General features: G+C 36.3%; 1 protein-coding gene and 1 non-coding gene across 2 annotated transcripts in view; one reads left to right on the top strand and one right to left on the bottom strand.

The window, feature by feature from the left end:
- Positions 1–14,869, bottom strand: part of LOC118269819 (homeotic protein labial-like) — a 30,074-nt gene extending 15,205 nt beyond the window's left edge. The window contains exon 1 of the mRNA XM_035585141.2: positions 13,832–14,869. Coding sequence (XP_035441034.1) covers positions 13,832–14,444 — 613 coding nt within the window. The 5' untranslated portion in view covers positions 14,445–14,869. The remainder of the gene's footprint in view (positions 1–13,831) is intronic.
- A 5,432-nt stretch (positions 14,870–20,301) lies between these two features.
- Positions 20,302–20,383, top strand: Trnas-aga (transfer RNA serine (anticodon AGA)). Its single transcript has one exon. It is a non-coding gene; the product is annotated as a tRNA-Ser (tRNA).
- The last annotated feature ends 6,061 nt before the right edge of the window (positions 20,384–26,444 follow it).

Raw genomic sequence — 26,444 nt, 5'->3', positions numbered from 1 at the left:
TAGAGACAGAAGGGAAAGACTACTTCATAAATTCAAGTCATTGTGAAAATATGTTTTTAGCAATGAGTAATACACTATTTTTTACCATTTAGATAAATATGTAGGTACTTTGATTTGCGATAGAGATTCCACTTAAAATGATGTTACGCTTCTTGAGCGCCTGAATAGTGTGTGATGTCCAATTTAATTGCTATCGGAGATAAAAGTGTAGGTTTAAGCCAACTGTTTAAGAACACTGTTGAAGGCAAATCCTCGTTTAACGTAGATCACCGATGACATACGCGACAGTTAAAGTGTAAGCATGCTAGATTTGACTCAGATCAAAGCAAAGTATACAAACAGCTGGGGAATTTTGTGGAATGCAATAAAGAATTGAGTATTGAGAAAAGTTTTGGAAGCTGAAGAAATATTTTTGATGTTTTATGCTTCTATCACAGTTAGACATACCTACATAAGAAGAAGCTTTTGACCGATAAAACACATTTTTGTTGAGGCAACTTTAACCCATAAAATAAAAAGTAAGGATATTTTAGTACAAGTCCAGAAATACAATACTAAATGTACTTCGGTACTCAATAAACCTGAAAAAATGTACTAATCTCTATTGGACATTAGATAATGGCAGTAGATAGATACTTATTCATGAGTAGTGCTACAAGCTACACCGTCTGTTATGTTCCCCTATCAGTGAGTGGCAGACCCCTCCGGATAGAGCCGCGGGATGTTTATGTGCCCATTATTATGTAGCCGTTTGTAATTTATATACCTATTGAAAATGGACAATAGTACTCTTTAATTTGTCTTTGTACTTATAAGGTTTATGTTGTTTAAACCTAGAGCTTTATTTTGATCAAAGGAAAAAAAATTGCGAGGAAAATTGAACAAAAAAAAAAAGTGAAAATAAATCTGTTTTTAAAATCAAACTCACTTTAAATTAAAGCAAAACCAAAACATTTTTTGGACGGAAAAAATGTACCAAGAGCTCTCTGCAAGCTATAAAGATGTCAAGATCAACTTAATACTAAATCTTCAATATGATCCATTGATCCCTAAGCTGTTGACATAGACAGTGAGATATCTCAATATCAGGGCACCGGGCCCAAATAACATGTAAATATAAATATAATTGATTTATAGAGTGTTGACAGGAGTAAAACGTCTCGGTCCGGAAGCTCAGGCCAAATGTAATAAATTACTGAATACCAACACGTGATAGTGGACGCCATGATCGATTGAGGCCCTCGGTTAATCGATCGACTCGGTGCAGCCAAGATGGCGGCCAACCAGTGATGGCTTCATTGTTCGGCAGCGGGGAAATTAGCATATAAGTACTGTTACCGTGTTGTTACAGGTACATTTCGTAAGTTTAATGTGTTTATTTATAAAGGTGGATGTGGGTAGCAAGTTTTGTAGAAGACTTTGAGCTTAACAAAATTTTCATGTTTGAAGTTCGGGTCACGCGTCAAATGACGATAGGTGGATTTAACGCTGTTGCTTCGTGGAAAGTTTTCAGTCTTTCTAAGGAAAATTGTTTTTATGGGATAAACTGGATATGGGACAGATGGATCACCTAATGGTAAGCAATTGGCGCCGCTGATGGACCCCGAAACACTCGAGGCGCTACACGTGCGTTGCGTGCGGTCTTTTGGGAATTTTTGGACTATTGTGGATTATAATACACAATGCCTTTGGGCATTGCCTTTGGGCATTGTGTATTATAATTAAGACAATATTTAAAATTCACTATCTTTAACGGCAAAGCAAAATATCCGAAATTACTACAAATATACACATCTCAAGTACTTATCGTCTTGAGAAATATTTCGCAATAAATTACTAAAATAAATGAAGGAAAATCTAAAGCATTAGAAATCAGAATCAATAATCACCAATCCTCAAGGCTACACTTATGATACATAATATATTCACCTATTTATTCACACAGAATCATATTCATCCGATTTCTTTACTTTATCGATTTAGATCATTGATGACGTCACTACGTTACCCGTGTGTCAGCGTGACGATGTGTTTGTTACAGAACTTCGTGACGTCATAAATCTTCACAGATTATCTAAGCATGTAAATATTGAGAGCGAGATTACAGATGTTACTGTTATTGATTTTATAAATAGGTATGACGTGACAAAGAGGAGCAATCGAAACTATGTAACCAAGAATTGTATTGTGAAACTGATTGAAAAAGAATCTACACTTTGGAACGAGCAAATAGCTTCACTAGAGGACTGACCGACCGAATGACATTTTGACATGGCGGCCGTAGTTCCTATTTTCTCCATTTCACAGATAAGTTGGTCGGTCTGTAATTCAATATTTTCTGGACTGTCCAGACATTGTGAAACAGGCCCTTAATAAAAAAAACCGTATTCAAACCTATAACATTTAATTTTTGAAATCGAATTTACCAGGAGTTTAGTTTTAAAATTTTTTAAAAACGTGTGACAGCATTCGTATTTTGTCCAATCACAAGCTTTAAAGTATTTGACACAATTTTTATGATATGATGTCATGGCGTCACGTAAGCAGTTTTGCACCGAACGCCGTTGCAAGAAAAACAATTTAAATTATTTAGACTAATCAATTAATTTGATGTGTTTTTACAAAATGACTGGACAAAACAACGTCTTCTTAAAAATATTGTTCTTTGTTTCATAATAATAATGAAAATATTCAGATAACCTTTTTATTTTTTTAAAGTAAGTAGTTTCTTTTTATCCTATACAGATATAGTTAACTATCGACTGAATATTATTCACACGCACTAGAAACAATTACATGAAACTTGCAAAGAATTCTTGGAAAATTATTATCGTGTGTAATAGGTAAGTATTTTTATAAGGTTGTCAAAGTAACACCAGTAAATAAAAATCAAATGTTCACACCTCGCGATAAGATATTTGTTGAAGTGACCGAGCAATCAGAACACAGCTGTCCAATTTGTGGTATCGACACATCTCTACTGATACCGGTACCGATACCAGAAGTTAATCCGTGTGACGCAAATTGTTGAAAGATTAAAATTGATTAAAATTGATTTTTAATTTTTTTTTGTACGCTGATTAAGAGATAGTGCGTAGGTACAACGAAAATAGTTTGTTATTGTCGTGACATTATTTCTTGTTGATAGCTATCAAGTGTTGAGTATCGGCGCCGGATTTTATGTGAATGGTCACAATCACTAGTTTTATTAGATTTTCCTCGTGTTTTGTTTGGAAAAGTCTTACCGCTGTACTCGGAGACATTTAATGATCAGTTAAATTATTCCTTAGTAACATTTTTGTTTCTAAAATAATTACTAAGGACTGGGTTAAGTAACCATTAAATTACTCTAAGAAAGGCAGTTAGATTCACGGTACGAATTGGAAATAATAAACCTAGGTGTTTTAGTACTCATACCTGACTAAAGTGTAATTTAAAGATACATAATATAGCTAAAAGTACCTGTTTTAAATTCTCTTTGAACACTTCGTGAATATTACAATGTCAATGGATTATGGATTATAATAATAAGTGCTTAACGTTCTTATTATAATGATAATGTTGTGCGGTCATAGCCAGTCAGTAAACCGCCTCTAATAACTATTAGTGGACATTATTATTTAATAAATAATCCGTCCATTATAGAGTGATCCGATAAAGTATGATCTGATGACGACCGCCTACGGTATACAAATGATATTAAGTAGTTCATGGTCCCGTATTTAATGGTACATTGAAGTATGAGTACACTGCATCCTTTGAGCCGACGGTCGAAAGACTACAGAGATGGTATGGGGGATACTTTTCTCGTTTGTTGATGGGGATAGTGATGCAGACCATCATGGTTTTGTTACTAGTGGTGATAGCGAAACAATTCCAATATATTTTTCTATTGGTATCGATGCAAACATTGATCCGGAGCTGCGGATTACCTAGCCGCTAGGTACTAGTGGGTTTACCGGGGCTCCGGCTCGAAAAGCAGGAGTAGGAACGGGGTGATTTTTAGTCAGTAAGAGTCTAACTCTCTCTCTCGCCTCGCCTAACATGAGAGAAGTCATTGGATGATTTTCCCCCTTAAAAAAATCGATGCCAACATAGATTTTACCGCAACCAAAATATCTTATTCAGAACTAACAGTTGTGGTTAAACTTCAGACCGTGTAAGTACTATGTAAACTACTTACGCCATTAGTTTTTACTAATATTGTATCAAAAAAACTTAAATAAAAAATAACCGTGGAACCCTAAATGGTCATTAAATAATTTTATTCAAAAAATATTAATATAGCGACGTTCGTCCCACGCACGCTAATCTGTCCGGCCGTCCGTCCGCTCTATCTCGAGAACTGGACAAAGACAATGGGCTCCATATCTTGGTGGAATGCACCCGTACCCGGTATCTATTCGTTAAACACGTGGGTTAAAATGTTTTGGAAATTCATTAATATTTAGAAAGTTCTTTTTGTCTTATAATACCGTTACTCGTTGTTTGATAAATTTGTAGCATAAGTAGGTCAGCCTTAAATGTCATTTAATTGTACACGCGATTCTGAAGTTAGATCCGTATTCCGTAGGTAGGTTACATAGATACATACTTATACTCGTACACAATTATCTTGCAAGTGATTAAAATGCTCCTCAGATGATATTCTGTACTGAAAGCGATCCAAAGCTTAACCAAAGTCAGAGAAACTATCGTCACCATCCAATACATCATTATTGAAGGCGTAGAACTATAAGTACAATAATTTCACGGCCACAATACATTAACTCAACACTCTAGATCTCGGAAACTTCACAAAGACCGCTATCTGACCACAATCTTAACCAGCTTTGCTAACAAAAATATTTTTATTGATATTAAACAAGTCAAGGGGTCATTACCAGGACAAAGGTATTGGAAAGTGCGTCACGTGACCGTGGGGTAAGGGGTGAGGGGAAAGGGTAGCGGGGTAGAGTCGCGTGTGAGATTGTGCGATAGTCTCCCCGCGGTGGACGCCGGTCTAATCGGTTTACTGGGCCTAGCGACTTAGGAGCTTGGTGCTAGCTGTAGGATGTAGCGAAAATTTCAATTAGATATTGGATAATGAATCTGGAAGAGCAATAAGTGGTTTGGACAATATATGTTAGTTTCAGATGTCAAGTTTAAAAAATTAAGAGACTAATGAGAAATATGAGATTAATTCTAGCCTTTCATCAAGCGAATTGTAAACTTGCATACTGCCCCACAGTCATATAAAATACAATAGGCTTATTCTAGGAAATAACTAAATTACAGTTAAAACTCTATATTACGTCTACGTAATATAGATTTGTATTTCTTCGTAATATAGTAATTTAGTTTGTAAAAAAAATCTTGATCCATAAGGTTAACAATCGCTGGTCGCCCATAATATACGCCACCCGCAAAAGTCTCGCCTAATGCAGGTGACTTGCAAGCCGCGTTTAATATGCCACTTGGAACCACTTTCAGTACAGTTCACTCCTAATAACCCCTTCAGAGGCGTTCCTCCACCAATCTGATGGTTCAGACATCCACTTGAAAGCCAAGAACTACTGCTATTATGGCTAACTTACTCAAATTCACTGGTTGACGTAAAACGATTTTAATGCCACATTTAGTGCTCGAGCATTTTATGTGCCCGGTTTTCCATTAGCCAAATCATTCTAATAAGTAGTTCCAATTTTAGGAACTCTTAAATTCTTCAAGTAATTTTCAAGTTTTAAAGCTGGTTCTTAAAGCTGGCCTTTGATGTCATTGCCTTCTCACATAATGATATGGGTACGTATATAAGTATGAGTATTGGCATCCTTTGCGACGTCCTGATAAAATCTCGGGCGCTGCAAATCTTACGGACATTTCTGTTACCTCATCGTCCCAAAGCAAATCGAACAAACATCAATGATTTTGCCAATCACAACAAAGTTACTTTACGCATTCTTTAAAAACTCAAATAAAAACTTAAGATTTATCTGCGGTTCCAAAGTTGAACGTAACATTGAATATTCAAAGCTGAAAATCGACTGTCAAAAGCCAATATTTCCAAAGACCGAAACGTCATGTGACAGTCGACTTGCAAGCGGAAAATGACAATGTGAGATACCTATCCTTTCCTTGACAAAGTTAAACTTTGCCGTCTGATCGAATACCCTTCCGAAACTGATTCCTTAGCACCTTGATTTTAGAGTGCACAATTGCTTAGCATCAGTTTATGATTGGCAAGTTGGAATGGTGTGGAGTAATCCCGCGAGGTTTGATATCTCGGCACAGGGCTCGCATTGTGCCGCAAGGAATAGATAAGATCTAACTCAGGCGTTTGACAGACTTCACGTGTGGTCTAAATTTGGCGTGTTTTTGTAATTGTTTGTTTGGGACTTGCAATAAAATTGAAGGGCACTAAATTCTTTGGCTTGGTCATATTATAGAGCATATAGAAAGAGTTCATTGATTTCGCCATTGTTCAAGTTCTTTACTTCTGATACTTTGTAGAGTTTTCTTGCTTCTTTTTTGTCTACACCGTATGAGGTCACTTTGACAGCTTTTCAGCTTTACATTTTACTAATTCCAATTATAAGAAAAATATTCTAATTTTATTCAATCAAAGGACACAAAAACTGAAAGTCACGTTATTTACAGCAGCTAACAGCATCAGCACAATACGATTTAATACCCGATGTAATACATCAGCGTGTTTGTGACGCCGCGCGCCGCGACAATGTTAATTCTTCTTTATTAGGCACCGCACCACCGTGTCTACTCATCGTGACCGGCGTTTCTGTATATTGGACTGCTCAGAAGTATTTGGTTGACAGTGTTTTACTTACAGAGAATAATTAATTTGAACCTGTTATTGGCTCAGTGGCAGTACAGTAATGAATATTTTTCCTACTACTTCTTGCTTCTATTGAATTATCTTCTATTTGAGTCGTATATCACTTGCATATAATTAACTATTTGGTAACCATTTTACACCATGTAAATTATGTCTTTTTCTACTGCAAGGTAAACTAATTGATTTTAAATTGTCAGTATCATGAATTCTCTGATCTCATCTACACGGTCGTCATCAATCGAGTAATATCGTACGACAAAAGCTAATATTGATAAAATCATTGAGAACTATTCTTAGACGGCATCTCATTCAGTATCGGGCATATCAGAACATCTCCATATCGGAGGCACTCCACAAATAATTTTACTTGATTTCATAACGTTATTTATTATTATCATCTCGAGATAAATTTGGAAAAGGGGGTTCATTGTTAACTTTATATTTGTATCATGATTCATTAGCTTTGGTTCAGACATATCGGAAGATTATTTTTCATTCAGACAGAATACTGTTTGGCAGACAGTTATTGATTTGAATAGAGTTGCAGTATTTGAGAGCCCTTGTCTCATATCTACATCACAATATTTGAGACTTTCATAATTTCTGACGGTGTCGTATTATTTTCAAATATTTTTTGGACCTTATTTGATTTTTAAAGGTCTTTTTTTGTTTGGTATTCCTTAACTGAGAGACAGGACAAGTAAACTGAAGCAAAACTAAATTCGCGGGAGCTAGGAGAACTATTAAACATACATATTATTAGCAAGGAAAGTCAGAAATCCTAACTGGAACCACAAGACTAAATTTTCACAGGAGATGCCTCCAACGTAAACCAAAGAATTTAATCCAAGGTTCTCGGCAGATGACATTTTGCACGGATATTCAGTGAGCCGAATCATTCACTCAACGAAGTAACAATGGACTGTAGTCGCGAACGACAATTTATGGCAATTGATGCGCCAATTTGGAGATGTAACTGGCAAACTGGCTATTGTAGTTGTTACATTTGCTACTATCCCGACACACATCTTGAACAAATCTTTAGGGTTGGATTTGGTATCCGGAGCTGCGGACAACGTTACAGGTTACCGGGGCTCTGGCTCAAAGCAGGAGCATGTTATGTTTTTCCCTCCTCATTTCCTCTTGGACTGGATATGGTTTCTTTATATTTATCTCTTCTTTCGTAATTTGTGTTTTACCATCCATAATACTCTCTCTTTCATCAAAGAGTCTGACTTTAGCATTTGTCCGCTTCTTTTGATTAATTCTATTTTGCTTCAATAATCAAACTGTTTAGTGAAATAGGTGTATATTTTGCAGTTTGTCATCAAAAAATATTATCTTCTGCTGTAAATATTCTGTGAACGGTATAACAACTAAAATCAAGGGGCGGTCTTAGCCACTCGATGGGGATAGAATCAGGTTAGAATTTGCATAGCTTTATGTTTTCCAAACTGAATTAAACACGGTTACGGTCCTTCATGCATTTAAATATTTTACGATAAAAAATAACTAGTAAATTCGGCGCATAATTGGGAATGTACTGTATACCGGATTAAAATACAAAAAAAATTAAATCAATGTTTGTAATTTTTCATTCTATGGTAAGTAATCATAGAAAATAAACCATACTAAAGTTAGTATGGTTTATTTTCTGTCATTATGTCTGATGCCATCTATTACGACTAACTAGAAGATGACAATTAATTTTCAAATCTTATTTTTATATGCCGTATATGCCGTAAATGAGCAGACGGACACCCGAAATATCAAAGGCGTTACAAGTGTGTTGCCGGTGTTTAGGAATTTAAGGGTTGCTGGGGACAATAATGGATCTTCCCAACTTCACAACGCAAGCGTTATTTCACGTCAGTTTTCTCTGAGGCTGTGGTATGACTCCGGTCAAGTCGGCCCATTCGTGCCGAAGTTTGGATCTCCCACACTTAAAGTTAGATTGTTACAAGCATATCAAAGGCGAAAAATCTATCCTTGTTTAAGGACAGTCGGCGACATTGTGCGTGTTGCGTGTGGACGAACAAACAAACAAAGATAGCGGACACGAGGATTAGGTGAAATGTAAACCAAGTCGCGTGCGCTGCCGAACCTACGCATGTTGCTTGTACGCGGCTTGTAGCTTGTAGCTGTTGTAGCGGTGTGCCTTGTCAATGTTACTGTTGCGTGAGATTGAAATGTAAACTAATGTGTTTATTATTTTCTATTGATTGTTACAGCTTTGATGTGTTTGTGGACTCTTTAATTGAGAAAGGATTTTAGTGTTGTTACTTTAGTTGATGCACCATCTTAACTGATCGAACTTTCAAACCAATATATGATTGGAATATATTAATGTGTCTTCTTATAGTTATTATAATTTATTCTTTAATACTCTTTTTAACTAATCCACCATGTCTATCATTTGTCTTGCGTCTCTCTCCTTTTTTTAACCGACTTCCCAAAAACGACTTGACGCAGCTAGTTCTAAACTAACATTGGGTAGGCAGTACAATTCATACTTGTTATTTTTTAGTTTATAGTTGTATGCAATTCCAATTATTTAATACATACATACATAATTACCCTTCGTATTATCAAAGACACACTATGTCACGATACGCCATCTCCATTCGCCATGTTTATCATGAGACAAAAGGCGTGGTAACGGGGCGTTGCTTCTTGCAAAGTTTTACAACAAAGGACTGAAGTTTTTTTGCAAACTTTGCGTGTACGCACTTTGAGAGTTCTATCTACTGTGTTGTATGTACGTTGCGTTTAGAACAATGCAGGTAGATGATGAAATTTTCTTTGATGTTGCAAGTTGTGATAATATTACTTGGCTTATTTCGTACTGTTGCTTTTGTTCGAAAATTCAATAAATAACATTACATTACAAATAACATTTTTCATAATCAGACTTATATTATGAATGTGATAGTTTGTGTGTTTAGATTTTTGTCCGTCAATCCCGCTGAAATACTAAACGGATTGTGATGAAATTTGGTATACAGACAGGGTATGAGCTGATTTGGGTCGCAACGCAAGCGAAACCACCGGCAGTAGTTAATCTTTACATAAGTTTAAAGGCAAATCTTTGCTCAAGTTTGCTTTTCGCTCAGGCATGAAAAGCTAACAAATGCTGGCTAATAAGTTGTGCTTGAGAAAATATAAAGCCTAAAAGATACTTTAATTTTTAAAGCACATCACTAAGTAGAACAAAATACGAATAAATCTTTCTAGTCCATAAAAACAGTTCATATTTATTCATCGTGAGGTTTTATTCGGTTTAATTTTCAATCTTAATGAACTCCAGCTTTAGGTAGAAGTGTAAGTCGTTGCGCCTGCGCACAGCCTCATGTCGCTATCGGTGCGCACCATCTGAAGTCTGTCCGTGCCATGTTCACTGTGATGTCGGTAGAAAGTGCTGACTTCAGTTCCTGCTCTATCTAATTTAATTTTAATTCAAGGCTATGGCGGTTAAATTTTAATTTAAAAAATTACTGTTTTAATTGGATGAATTTTTACCCGACTGCCAAGGAAGGGTTATGTTTTTCGCGCGTATCTTGTATGTATGAGCCTAATATTCTTTATTACCTCATTTCTTCGAAACGGCTTGATGGATTTCGACAATCAGGGCATCGTTGGATTCGTCTTAATTACCCAAGTGTTCTTAGATATGTGACGTAAAACAAAAACCAACATGGCGGCCGTGAGGCGCCCTAGAGAGAAGTAAAAAAAAATAAAAAAAAAATATTTGCTACAATATGGGTATCAAATTAAAGAGCTCATCGTGAGGATTCCAAAATGGTATATCACTGACATATAGAAAAAAAAATACTATGTGCAATTAGGTTCTTTATTATCCAAACTAAATACTCGTATAGGTACTACGCGACGCGATTGACTAGCGGTTTCTGAACTGTCGTTTCGTGTCGCGGGTGAAATCTTGAGAAACACATAGCCGTATTATAACTAACTAAAAAGTGTTAAATAAAAATAAATAAATTAAAAAAATTAAAAAACCCGACTGCATAAAAAACACTTTAAATAAAAACTGAAAAGTAAAAAACAAGCTTGTCTAAAAGTGTAGATAGCAATGCTATTACCACAAAATTAAATAATTTCATAATCAATACACAAAAAAATAATAATCTTATGCGAAACATAATTGAGTGTAACAGTCGGGACCCATTAAATAAACTAGACTAAAATCATTCAATATGGGTCCCGACTGTTGCACTCAATTATGTTTCGCATAAGATTATTATTTTTTTGTGTATTGATTATGAAATTATTTAATTTTGTGGTAATAGCATTGCTATCTACACTTTTAGACAAGCTTGTTTTTTACTTTTCAGTTTTTATTTAAAGTGTTTTTTATGCAGTCGGGTTTTTTAATTTTTTTAATTTATTTATTGATGTTCTTTTTCATATTGAGATTTTTTTTTAAAATCTTAAATACTCTAACACAGTTACCGGGCTAAAGTTTCTTCAAAATAATACAAGACATGAGCAAGTCAATCTCTCGACCACCGTAGTGTTGTGCCGTGACAACTGACAAGCGATGAACGTCAAATTATTTGCTCTGCGCGTCAGTCGTCAGTCGGCCGGGTCAAGCCACAACCCTTGAACCACTCATAGTCTCAGACTGACACCGTACGTCACAATACTGACGTCCAACGTAGCCGTAACTTAGAAGCGTTTGTGAACATCATATGAAAGCCAAAACTATTTAGGAACATTAAAAAATGTAAGTGACACGTGACGGCACAAAAAAAATTGAAGGTGTTTTAACATACTGCCAGTTATCTCTCTGTGATTCATGATTAAGACAGGATTAAGGCCAAGTAACAGTAGTTGTGGTTCTAATGCTAATTCAATTTGCTTAAAAGACTGATGATAAATAAATGTAATTATACCAAGACGTTCTTCAAGTAGTTCTTTAGGTATAATTAAAACGAATGCAACTGAAGATGCTTTCAATTAGATTTTAAAACTAGCCAAATTAGCCACGGATAAAAACGTTAAATTAAGTGTGGGAGAGCCATGCTTCGGCACGAATGGGCCGGCTTAACCGGAGTGATACCACGGCCTCACAGAAAACCGACGCGACGTGAAACAACGCTTGCGTTGTGTCAGTGAGACTACCGGAGGCCCATTTACCAAAATTTTCCCAATCCCCGATTCCCTTAGATTCCTAACCTCCAAAAGACAGGCAACGCACTTGTAACACCTCTGGTGTTTCAAGTGTCCATGGCTGGCGACTAATGCTTACCATCAAGTGATCCGACTGCTCGTTTACCGGCTTATTCCATTAAAAAAACTTTGAGAAAACGGAAAGGGGTAAAACTAAAGTTAATTTGAACGTTAAAGTTAAGTGTTAGCGTATCTGGGATAACATCTCAGTTATATAAGAGGGTAGAGATGCAGCATCGCTTGTCAATTATAGTGATAAATGATTGGCGCGTTATGTTCTCGCAGTGACGGCTGTACGAGTACAGGCAGGTGGAGCCACTTGTAACTGTCTACTTTGTAGCTTATAATGTTGTGATAGTTGTTCTGTACTCATGTTGTATTGGTGAAACATTTTGATGACTTCTTGAAGGCGTTGGAACAATTTGACTAAGTCACTAAGTGGATAAGAAAGTTTAGGGCGCGAATTCATTTAGGCACTGAATCGTATCCCAGTTGAGCCAGTTATTATTTCTTTGAACAAATACTGAGTTGGAATTCAGCAAATGTAGATTTCAGTGCCTTTCGTTGATGGGGCCCAGTAGGGCTAATGTCTAATCCGGAGCTGCGGACTACTAGCGGGTTTACCGGGGCTCCAGCTTGACAAGCAGGAGTAGGAACGGGATGGTTTTTAGTCAGTAAGAGTTTGAGGCTCTCTCTTGCCTCGCCCAGGGCGGGAGAAGTGATAATTTTCTCTCCTTAAAAAAAGTGACTTATGTTTTGCGAAAGAAAACTGAAATATCTACTGATGGTATAATTATCCCATTTGCTTAAATATTGAATTCCAAATGACTCAGATTCATCAGAGTCTTAAAGATGAATTATTACCGAGAAATATTAGTAGTCGTTATGAAACGTTTAATGAAGTAGTATCAAAACATTGACATTGGCTCCAAACTATTTAATTACCTAACGCCAGTGAGATTGCGGTCAATTACTTGAATCATTAATTACCTGTATCATAGTGCGGCTAATTAATCACATAATTCGGTTCAAGGACAAAAAGAAATTAATGTTATGACGGCGCATGAGTTTTGTAAACAAGAATCGAATAAGGAAGGGACAAATTGTTTGTCTAATTACACTAACCTGTTACTTGGTGTCAGGTGAATGGCTATTTATAGTTTAAATACCTATTTATATGTCTATATAGGTCCTAACTATTTTTAACCGACTTCATAAAAGGAGATTCTCAGTATGTCCTGTATGTACGTATGTTTGTGAGTGATTATCTCGTGTTGGGTTGAACCGTTTTTGATGCGGTTTTCAGCATAATATTTTATCAAAGTTAGGAGAAGGTTTTAGAGAAGGTTTTTACTACCTGATTAAAAAAATTGAGGCGGTAAAGAAAATTTAAGGCGGTTCCATTTTTTTTAAGTTATAAAATTATAAGCTACGTTTGTTAGTTATGTGTTTGATGTTATTCTATAGACATTAAGCTCAATGCTAGTCTTTGTAAAAATACATTGTCTAAAGCCAGAACAACTGAGAAAGATCTCTTGTTGGCCTCGAAACCAGCTAGGCCCGTTGTTGTGGCGGCAGAATTTGTTTGCCCACAAGTGAAATCGCGTGCCTATTGATATAAATCACAAACCGGGTGTGTTTGTTGTTATGTTAAGATTTGACAATAATTATTATGTGATAATAATATAAAGATTTATTGTCTTCCAGTTAACTTTATAAAAAAAATTGGATAACAATCAGAACAAGTTTCTATAATTAGGCATTCATTAGTTAGGCTTAATTAGTGATTATATTTTTAATGCAACTTACCGGCTGGTTTGGGCACGTTCCTCTTCACCTGCATCCATTTATACGTGGGTACGGTTGTATGCGACGCGTGCGCCTGGTGGCCCTGCAGGTGGCTGTGCGAGCTCATGCACTCCTCCCGCGGGAACCCATCCCGCAGCCCTCCGAACTCATCCTTAGGCTGGTAGTGCTCGAACTCCGGGCACGGGAGGGGGGACCCCGCGTGGTTGTACTGCATCGAGGTCTCATCCACAAAGTGCATGTTGTACTTCGTCTCCAAATAGTGATTGTCTAGCTTATGTTCGTGCATTACCATCTCCTCATGCCTGGGCACGTCTTCTCTGTGCTTAAACGGCTCCGGATGAGGAGGCAACGTATGAATCGGATAGTTCGGTTGCAGCTCACCATAATCTAGATTAGTATAACATAAACCAGTGTCTGTACTTATAACAGGTGTAGGAGGATGCTCGTGTGTTTGTCCGTGTAATAAAGGTTCGTAATAGTGTCCTGGAGTCTCGTAGTACCCCTCATGGTAGCCCTCGTATGGCGGCTGATAGGCTGCACCCTGCTGGTAGTACTCGGCGCTCCCGTACCCGTTCTGCTGGTTGTTGTACATCCCGACATCCATAGTCATCATGTTTGTCACGATCACCGTGTCTGTGTCTATCGACAACAAGATTTTACATCACACACATCACTATTGCGCTACGATCAAAGAGTTCGCGCGACGGCTATTGGCCTCCCGGAATTCGGACCGTTCGAATTTTAAACGGGCTAGTGCCGCACCGTGCGCTATCGATCGCACGCCCGCACGTCAGGTGAACCGACGAACACTGATCGCGGCACGCACGACGGCATAATTTTTCTTAACCACACCTAAAACTTCGATTCACCGTCCCTTTCTATCGAGTCCAAATTCTGGACGTCCGATAAGGACGGAATAATCTTAGACAGTTGTGATCGTATCAAGATTTGATAAGAGCAAGAATTTTGATTTAATGTAAAGAATCGGTAGTCACGGCTGATGACTTCGTTAATGAATGCGCTCGACGTCAGTTACGAACTGAGCGTTACGTGGGCACGTACAACTGATTCTGGAAACTTTTTGTGCGATGGGAGGAGTCTTTGCGAAGGGTGGAGCTTACAATAGGGAGGAGCCAATGAGAATGTTGCTTTCCGCTCTCCATTTTGGATTGGTCGTGTGGAGATAATAGTGCGAATCAGGGAGGCTGGATGCGAGCGGCGGAGTTTTTTTTATTTACTTTGTGTCGTTGTGAATGGTCCTCGACGTTTATACTCGGAATGCTTTAATTTATCCTGGTGACGTAAATCGATTTCAAGGTGGGAAATGTTACGTATTATTCGAGTTTTTTCTTTTGCTCTGTTCTGTGGCAGCTGTTTTATGTATCACCTAGTGGTTTAACTAGGTATCTATAGGAACTTACCTACTTTCTTACTGTGTGGCAATTTCCGGGAACAGTTTTTAGGCACACGTTTCAGAGCAGTTTCAGGAGGTGTTCTAGAAAATTTTGATTCAAATGGACACGTTACTTGCTGTTTTTTAGTTTGACAGGTGGTATTGATTAGGTATATCTTCTTCTGAGAATTGTAAAAGAATAAGTATTGAATCTAAGGTATTTGTCATACGTAGGTAAGTACATAGTACCTAACCACAAAACTGTGGATTGGAGCGTTCTGCTTAGAAAACAGCCAAGATGTAAAATTCCTTGCCAACGTTTGTTTGTTTTGATATAGGCAGATATCGATATTTTTAAAACAGATAAAAATAACGTTGATAGTAAAATAACAGAACTAGTACAATACTTGAATTATAAAAAAAGTTTGTCGCACTTCGTACATTGATCTTACCTATTTACAAAATGTTGACTATCCTTTTAGGATATTGGTGTACCCGTCTAAGATGTTCAAGGATATTTTTCATGAGATGTTACTTAATTAATTAATCAAAATTTTGAAAGCGAAAAGGAGCACCGTGCTTAAGGGACATCTGCAAAAAATAACATCTCTTTGGTTGAGTTTTGCATGCTGAAGTAGATCTTTAGCTCTTAATGGGCGAAGTTTTTTCGATTCTCCAAAAACTAATCAATAAAATACCCACTAAATGAAGTAGCGTCTCGCTTGGGAAAACTGTCAGAAAAAACTCACGGCCGGTTGCAGCCTGCATAGGCGCTATCTACATCACATCTAGCTACAGAATATAGAACTGACTCAACTACGAACTATATCTCCGACGGTGGTCAAAGTTTAGAAAGTAGACCTGAGATTGTCCAGAATTTCGAAGAGTTTACAATATCGTCAGCATCGCTGGAAACAGATGGATGAGGGATGGACAAAATAGGCAAGTAGATAAGTACGGTAGAAACGAGGGGAGGCCTATACTCGACAGCAATGATAATGTTGATGATGATGATCTATTAGTTACTCGTGTACTTAAGCAAGTATATTAAAATGGTGGAACTAGGCATTGGCCTTTCTGATTCTGTAGAAAAAATGGTTGCATGTCATTATCTTAAGATATATGCTTGATTTTTTAGGGGGAAAATCGTCCAATGATTTCACCCGTCTTGAGTGAGGCGGGAGGGAGTGTCAGACTCTTACTGACTAAAAACCGCCCTGTTCCTACTTCTGCTTTGAGTCGTAGCCCCGGTAATCGTTTACGTTGTCCGCAGTTCCGGATAAGATTTAACATGCTAAGTATCTTTAAATAACTTTTGTAACAATATTTATCTGCAAATAAATATTTGATTTTGATGTTGGCGTGACTTTGGAAAAAAATAAGAAAAAGAAATTGCCCAAAAATGTATTCGAAACAACTTTTCCTCATCATGTGCTTCCACTAGCATAGTAAACAAATGATTCATGTCAGTTTATAAAACCGGCACTCTATACAGGTAGTGCAAACATACATTACTGTCTAACTCTATATGATTTATCAGCGTGAAGACTTGCTGACAGCTCGACAAGTCGCCTACACTTATGGTCAGACGTTATTATATAGTGCTGCAGGTCTTAATTTGGTGCACTAGATATGCAGGTGTAGAAAGTATTTATCTGTTTGTGTGTGTACTATGTACCTAGATCTTTATTGTACCTATGTCTAATCGTTAGCTAAAAGTACTTATTGTATTGTAATGGATGCCTAATTACCCGCATTCCGAATCTCCCCAATCCCCAAATCCCCAACAATCCTTAAATTCCTAACCCCTAAAAGATATCCGGAGCTGCGGACTACCTAACGGGTTTACCGGGGCTCCGGCTCGAAAAGCAGGAGTAGAAACAGGGTGGTTTTTAGTCAGAAAGAGTCAGACACTCCCTCTCGCCTCGTCCAAGACGAGAGAGAGAAGTCATTGGATGATTCTCCACCCTCAAAAAAAAACCCTAAAATATTTCAGTGTATACCCATTCCGAGAATTAGATTAGTACCTACGGGTCCCTGCATCTCCAGCGTTTCCACAAATAAATTTTCTATAGCTTTTGCGCCTTGATTCGCATAATACTTCAAATACCTTAGTGTGAATTCCAAAATTCTTTTCAATCACTTGGTTATATTTCTACTTCATTAGTCTTCATTATTTCTACCTGCCCATAGGTAATGTGCTTCTGAGTACCTACATAATTAAGTTTTTAGTTTTTTGGTGCAAACCATATATTAAAATCTATAACAATATCATTTGAATGATTCGTAACCCTTAAATTCAACATCAGTAATCCCTTGTGAACCATAGCGACCAGCAAAAGACACTTTTTAAAAGACAACAGATCGGTGACAGTTGTCTGTTGAAAAAATACAATAATTTGCTTCATATTTGAAGTCTATGCCAATTGATATAAAGGTTATATTTGAATGTGCTAGGAGCGGATAAAATTATGAATATTATAATGAGGTTGGACGTGTTAATGCACAAGACGAGACAGATAACGCATTATGGGTGTAACGGGGAATGAAAGAGATGGGGATATTTTGATGGCATTATTGAGATTTATCGGTAAATGACGATCGGTTCCAGCTTCGTAATTAGCCCATAAAAGAAAATTTTCTTTGGAAATAAGAAAAGATGAAAAGACGTAGAAATTAGTAACGTGATAAATGAAAATATTAAATTAGATACAATATAATCAAACTATTAAAATTAAAAGACTTCATTCACTTCACTTCACGAATCAAGAATTCTTCTTCTTCTTGATTCGTGTTGGATAAAAAAAAAACAAAAAACTAGTCATCGAAATTCTAGACCATCATAATGATCATTTACCTCTTTTAAAACTTCTCAAACCCTCTAAACAGACCCCAAACAGACAACTACAAAAAAACGCGAAAAAATCACAAAACTATCGACTCCACCCCAACCCTATTCCTCACTTGTTTTCAATTAAGTTATCGAGAGCTTTCCTCTCGCTCTATACCAAACACTTACCATCTTGTTATCTCGCTCACTCTCTTCAACGGAAGCTCTGTTGGATTTGATCTGATGATTAATGGAGGCAAAGGGTTTATTCGGTGGTATTGTAGCCATAATGTGGTCAGGGGCCATTAGCCATCGGCTATAGAAAGATTACACTGCATGTAGATTATTGTTCAAGAAAGAAGTGTAAGATTTGTCTTTGTCTACTCTAAATAATGTTGCTGCTTTCTTCGCGTTGATAGGTAGAGGTACTTTCTTTGATATCTCTTTCAAGATCCGGGAAGTGACCTTTTATGGTGTTGTGTTCTTTAGAATTGAGTTGTCTCATCGATTTTTGTTTCTGGGGCCGTATTATGAACTCATATTTTCAGTCAGTTTTCGCCGTGAATTGAATTACCTGGCTAATTTGTATTATGATATTTTTAAGCTTAGCTATTGTTTTATTATCACCTACACAAATTTCGAACTCTGTTTTTTGGGGAATTTTGGCCATTGATTTCATATTGTCGGTTTATGACTGTATTTTTAAAAGGCGAAAAACATCTAATGTCTTTTCCCGCCTTAAGCGAGGCGAGAGGAAGTGTCAGACTCTTACTGAGTAAAAACCGCCCCGTTCCTACTCCTGCTTTTCGGGCCGGAGCCCCGGTAAACCCAGGTAGTCTGCAGCTCCGGATGTCGGTTGAAACTAAAGAGTCATTTACAGACAAAAGAAAAATAGAATTATTATTATTAGGCATATCAACTTAGCTCATAAAGACGTTATAATTAAAATAATTAAAACAAAAAAGTAATAAAGCCACTTAAATTATAACAGCACTACTTTGAGATCATCAAAAGTTCCTAACGATAAACACGAAATGATTCGTGTGTCTGTGTATAAAACAAAAAGTTTATAAGCTTATGTTAAAAGCATAACATGTTCTCTGCATCAACATTATTATAATATCATAAAAAAACTGACCGGAGTGGACAACTCACCTCCATTATTAATCAAAAGACACGTCAAAACACTATGATATCGTTATTCAATTATAACCCTTCATTTTTACACCCCCACAAACACAAAAATAACCTCTAAACTAATCGCATCAAAGTCTAAAATTACCTAACGCTTCATAAGAGCTTTAAGACTTTTTGCCACTGAACTTTCATAGTCAATTTACAGAAATATCGACTTAATATTTATTTAGTTAAGGTTGATTATTCTATTAACAGGGTTAGTGTATTTTAATAGCCTGTCAACCGATAGGGTATTGTTTTTATGTTGTTAATATGAAGACATCGAGTGTCAGCCGAGCCTCATTGTCTGTGCTTGATAAAAATACTTTTAATGTTGCTCTCACCGAGTTTCATACGATAAAGACTGTCATTTAGGAAGAAAAGTACGAATTATCTGGTCGTTGAGTGCTCTAAATATATTGATAAATAGTTTTTAAGGATGTGGAGCGGTGATTACGAGGATTTTTCTTACTAATAACTTGATTAGCATTCTTTTTGGTTTTGTTTTAATTTTGTGTGGGCAGTAGGTTCTTCTTAATTGCCAGTAAGTTTGTAACACCACATTCATGGACTTTATTGCTGTATCCCTATGAAATACCATGCTTTTTTTAAGGACGGAAAATCATCCAATGACTTCTCCCGCTGCGGGCGAGGCGAGAGGGAGTGTCAGACTCTTACTGACTAAAAACCATCCCATTCCTACTCCTGCTTTTCGAGCCGGAGCCCCGGTAAACCAGATATTCCGCTGCTCCTACAGCCTCAAAACCATAGATATCAAAGAAGATATTAAGATTTCCGAGTAGTAAAACCGTTGTTGATTTACGGCCAATTTCAATAATCTGTCTATCTGTACATTTGCTGACTAGAGAGTGATACAATTTTGACACATTTTGTATGGAGCTTATGTCAAAATATTATCTCTAAGTAAGCACATCCACAGATTATTGAAATTGGTATACCGTTGGTGTCTATCTAGTGAACGGTTTTTATAAACATTTACTTTCACAATTTATTAATGGCGATTGGCTCTACACACGATTTGGTACTTGTATTTGCATGTACTTTCACACGGCAGTCGTGGCCGAGCGGTTAAGGCGTCTGACTAGAAATCAGATTCCCTCTGGGAGCGTAGGTTCGAATCCTACCGACTGCGAATTCTTTTTGCTATTTTTTCTTTGTGAAAATTTGTATTCTTATAAATGTACATTTGTTTTTGTTATGGCTATTATGATATTGGCTGATGTTAAAAGAACTTCTTTTGTTTTTATTTGACATCAATGAGTATTTAGAGCAATAGAATTAGTTTATAATAGGGATGATGATGACGAAAATTATAAATCTATTTAGTCCGTTAGTTAGGCAATGAAAAAATATTAGACACGTTTTTTTTATTTTGTTATATAAGATAACAATACTTGGATAAAACGAATCAAAGTTTAGGAGTGGAAGCAAATACGTAATTTCTACGTATAAAATGTAGCTAGAAGTGACGTCACGCGATATTTCAAATCAAAAAATTAAAATTACGCGTCTAATATTTTAAAATAATCTACAAGACGGATATTATTAAAATAAAAAATAGTCATCTACCCTATCTAGGTAGGTTAGGTTAGGTTACGTTTGAAAAACACCACATAAAAGAACATTTTTAAGAATCCCATAAAAAACGTAATTGTTAGATAATAATTTACTTATTCGTAGATGTTTAAACATGTTTTTATTATGACGGTGTAGTTAATAACATCCGAATATTAAGTGCCACGCTAATTATAATATCATGTAATCAGAACTGCCGCGGTAAATTGGGTAAGTACAAATTAACTGAATTAATAGATATAGGCTGACGACACACTGTCGGTACTGTTGTGAGGTAGTTTTTATGTATGTTTGTTTGTAATTATTTATTTAATGTTTTCTAACTGTCCAAAGGCAGTCCTTTGCCTGTTGCACACAGGTCTACTTTGTTTAAAACCTACCATGGTTTTGATCAAAGGAGTTTCTTTGAAGAAGAATTTTTCCTACATTTTGGAATGAGCATTAATCTTCACTGTTGAATAAACTGATTTGGACATTTCAGCAGTGCCTCTGTAGGGATTAACTGAAATTAATCCGTTGAATTCATCAAAAATATTTAAAAAATATGTGGTATTACGGACTTAATTTAATTATATAATGGGTATAGTATTATACTTTTTATGATATTATCAAATCAGGTTCTTTTTTATTATCACAGCCTATAGAATGCAATAAGTATGACAAAAATATTTCACTGCATAACTGCCGTATTAGTAATGGAAGGTATTATTACTGCATTGCTGATATTGAGTCATATTTTAATCTTCATTTTGATTTTTTTTCCAATTCACCAGTCATCACACATATGTTAAAATCATGTTATTTTTCGTAAATACCAAAGTATATATCTGCTTACATAATGACTAACTATACCTATAATCTTTTAATCCACACTCTGTAATTTTCCAAATACGTGAGGTATAGGTAATTCAATATAAACCTAAGATTTAGACTTTATTTAGCCAAAAACCCAACTCAAACAAACTTGATGTCACGACAACCGTCATCAGCAGAGCTGTATCGAACACATCTTATAAAGTGTCAATTAAATCTCTCGTACAACCAGCCTAATGCTAAACCACTGTCAAATCAATTAGCCGCTAATTAATCACGCGCTGCTCCGTCACGCCGCGCTGACAGCCGCTGTCACCGTGACAGCTCGCGTTTTGACAGCTGTCACTTTGACATCTCAAGGCCTAGTTGTAGTTCAAGGGTGAAATGGTTAGTTGAGGAATTTATTTGACTTCCTAGTTGAGATTTTTATAGATTTGTAGGTATTGTAGGTTATTTTGGCTTAATTGGTAGAATTTGCCTTGACTGTTGTAACCGATATATATGGGAAAATACTTTATATAAAATTGATTGGTATTTTAACATTAACAACCGATTTTGTATATTATGTAATAGTATGTCTTTTAAAGTAAATTCAATCGTTTCTATTAATAGTCTCTAGATGCCACTAATAAAACTATTTTTACTTTGTAGAGTCACTGAATGATACTTGTTACTTACCCTTTCACCAAATTTCTAAAAGAAAATTCAATGTCAGTGTATATTTCTTCAAGTTCCAATATAATTACCTTCCCACGGTGCTGCTTTAGTTTTATGGTGGTATTAAGGTTTAATTACACGATGCCGCCGCGGTATCTGATAAGAGATAGCGTGGAACAATATTTGGATATTGATCGCTAGAACACAATCACCCTTTGTATAGGCGGGAAGAATAAGGAATGGGATGAGTATGGATCGTTGTGAGAAGTTTGATGGGGTCATTGTGTAGGATGGGTTCTGATTAAGTAGAAAAGTGAAGTTATTTAATTGTGAATCTATTATTATTTACTGCAGACGGCGTCGTTGGTAGAGAGGTCGCAAGTACGATCGCCGGACAAGAGGTTCTTCGGTTTTCCGAAAATTTCTCAGTAGTAGCACATTGTCTGAATGTGTACCAGTATTTGGCAATAGGCTCACTATTATATGAGACTTATTATACACAAATGGCGAAATGTAGGTGGACATTGTATAGCGACATTACATGCCGCAATGTCTACCTCTGCCTACTCTTTCGGGGATAAAAGGCGTGACGACATTAATTACACATACTTAGATATTTTTCTTTTCGTTCTCATTATTCTTCTAATTTTAGAGACAAGCAAGTGCTAGTAGAAACCACTGAAACGTATTTATAAATATACTATCTCACTACTCAAGCTTTTAACACACAACACAGAATACAAGTTCCGTATGAAATAACTCTCGGACACAAGTGTGCAAGTTGGTTCGGCCGGGACTCCGGGACTCCGGGATAAGATGGATGGTCCCGCGGTGCAGGAGTCCCCCGGGACCGTCCTACGAAAGTTAACCTACCTTACATTTTTGCTTGAAGTGCTTCCATGTCACTGGGACGCTGTGAAACATTGTGGTTTGTGTTTGAATCATGAATGGTATGTTTGTTGGAATACAATTGTAAAGTATTATTTTCCTTTTTTATGTTTCTTGATTTTTAAGTTGTATATCTTAGTCTTAGTTTTTATTTTTATTAAGGCTATGTGTTTAAGTTTATGTTACATTATTCAAACAAAATAAATAGTGGTAATGTAAAGTTAATGTGTGGTTTCTAAATTTATTAGATACATATTACTAATTAGATCTGAAACTAATTGCGTTGCAATTATGTGTAACGCCTATAATTTGATAATAGTGGAATATTGCCTTCTAGGTAGGAAAATCGCAATGCAATTCACACTACAAGGAAACCTTATAAATTACAAAACTTGCGGCTCCAGGCTATATAATTATTGGCAACATTAGTTATGCATTTATGCTTAGAAAAATGGAGGTTTGACAAAGGTAGCTTTTTTCTAGGTTTCTTTTTTCTTTCTTTTTTTTTATTTTTTTACTATATTCAAATTTTGTTCTTCTGGTTGCTCTGCAATTGAATTTTGAGATATAAACTTGGTCATTGTACGTAAATAGAACTGAAACAGCTACTAATACTTAAAATTTTATATTTACAAAAACAATGAACACTGAATGGAATGTTTTGGAACAATTTGTGCATTGAATTGGGTAAGTAGAGTATCAGTCGGCCGTCGGCTACTTGCCCGATAATATAATATTAGCAAATACATAACATAACAATGATCTTGCAGAAACTAATTAGCGAATTGCAATAAATGTAGTATAGGTACATTATTTACTTACATTGTAATATATGATCGATCGATCTGTATCAATCTTTATAAATCAAAATGGTAAGGAAACTCATAATGTTTGCGTTGCATTTTCCCAATAATCCGTAGTTATATGGATTATTGGGAAAATTATTACATTATGCGGATTGTCGTAATTTTTTAATCTTGTGTGTTAATACTTCACTGATTTGTTAATACAAATCGAACCATAAATTGGTTCGATGATTGTAGCTAATCCTTCGGGTAAAGTACCTTCATATTATAATTATTATTAAATTAAAGCTACGAAGAATAAAAACATTGATTGAGGAAAAACTCAAACTTAGTGCTTAGTAAAATGCATCTATTGGATACTGCAATATATAGAGAAAAATTATAATAATACCTTTTATTTCTATACCAACATCCAAATTACATCAAGCTCTGTCTCCTGAACTAGGCAATGCCTGTATCGCAGGACTCAAGGCCGTTTTTACCAACCATCCTCAAACTATCTTGTAACTAAGAGTTGCTTGCCATGAGGGATCACCTATACTAATTCATAGGTTGATGAAAACAAAATTGTCGTTAACTGTTACCTATCCTTAGGGGTTCTTTAAGATTTTAGAGAGGTCGGTGAAAACGGAAGACATAAAACATCTCAGTAATAGTGATACAAGTTTACTGAGGGTGACTGGGCGACCAGATGCTGCGCAACGTATAGCGGGGTTGATTCCCGCACGGAGCAACTCTTTGTGTGATCCACAAATTGTTGTTTCTGGTCTGGGTGTCATGTGTATGTGAACTTGTATGTTTGTAAATACACACACGATACAGGAGGCAATTCTAGTGTGGTGTCACCTTTAAAAAAGGAGTGTTCTTTAATTTACGAGTTGAACATTGGACAAACCCCATGAATGGACACAGACATAAAATTATATCATGGTGAGAAGCATCACTCTGAAACAAGGAGTGATCTATTTATTATGACGGGAGATAAACTCCGTAAGACATAACATGGACCAGCCACATGACTGCTCAGGCGATCCATCTATTTAGTAGGCCCACGTGTCAGGCGTGAACCGACGGTGTATGACAAACAGACAAACGGAAGTACGCCACCCGATAAGCGGTGATAACAAGTCTATTCCTAACTTGTTTTAACTAGGTTCGATGATCTTAGCTATTGTGTGGTAGTCTGGGTAACTGAGGGGAGAATAGATTGATGTTGTTGTATGGGAAAATGGTGACAAAGATACCATAAAAAATATTTTGGTATAAGCCGGTAAACGAGCAGACGCCTGATTGTAAGCAATCGCCGCCGCCCATGGATGCGTTATATGTGTGTTGCCAGCATTTTTAGGGGTTAGGAATTTAAGGGTTGTTGGGTAATCGAGGATTGGGAACGGTGTAATTAGTTCTCTGGTAACCTCACTCACACAGCACAAACATTGATTCACGTCGGTTTTCTGTGAGGCCGTGGTATCACTCCGGTCGAGCCGGCCCGTTTGTATGCTTACTAAAATGTAACGATATAATAAAATATCTCAATACGTTAAAATAAAAATATCAATGTTGTTTTAGCAGCTTAAAGCTGAAAAATCATTTACGTTTTTATAACATGTAATTAGGATTAGAATTAATTGACAAATAGATTTAAATAGATTAAGAGTAATCTATGTATAATTGTACCTAATTCATAAAATAAGCGTTTATGTGAAAAGGTTCAAGATATTCATCTTTTAATTGCTGCGATGAATTAATTTTATTAACCATTAATCTACTATCGATAGCGCCAAAGTGTAACCTAATAAACGATATCAAAACAGAAAAACATATAATTTAATCAATAATTATGCTTTTCGGCTTACTGACGTAATTATTTGACGAGGAACTCAACTAGTTTCAAGCCATGCTAGAGGCATGAATGATCAGCATTCCGCGAAACACAACGCAGCGGCTGCTACTATTGAGTTCCTGGTTAAATAATTACGCGAGTAAGTCCGATAAACATAATAATTAATTTAGTATGTCACATGAAAGTTATAATATAAACATATTATTTGTTTACAGGATCTTTAAGGTATATTCATAAGCCATTTAATATACGTGACAAAGCATTAGTATCTCCAACCAAATCCATTGCTTGCGTTGTGTTTTGTTGTGTGAGTGAGGTTACCGGAGGCTCAATTACCCCCTTCCCAATCTTCCCAATCCCCGATTTCCCAACAACCCTTAAATTCTCAACCCCCAAAAGGCTGGCAACGCACTTGTAACGCCTCTGGTGTTTCAAGTGTCCATGGGCGGCGGCGGCTTACCATCAGTTGATCTGTCTAGTAACAGGAAAATTTCAATTTAAAACTAAAATAAATAAATTTAAAAAATTAAAAAACCCGACTGCATAAATAACACTTTAAATAAAAACTGAAAAGTAAAAAACAAGCTTAGTCTAAAAGTGTAGATAGCAAT

This window comes from Spodoptera frugiperda, chromosome 30 (assembly GCF_023101765.2).
Source record: "Spodoptera frugiperda isolate SF20-4 chromosome 30, AGI-APGP_CSIRO_Sfru_2.0, whole genome shotgun sequence".
NCBI lineage: Eukaryota > Metazoa > Arthropoda > Insecta > Lepidoptera > Noctuidae > Spodoptera > Spodoptera frugiperda.
The sequence above is the reverse complement of the archived record's forward strand: the minus strand, read 5'-3'. Positions and strand labels throughout refer to the sequence as shown.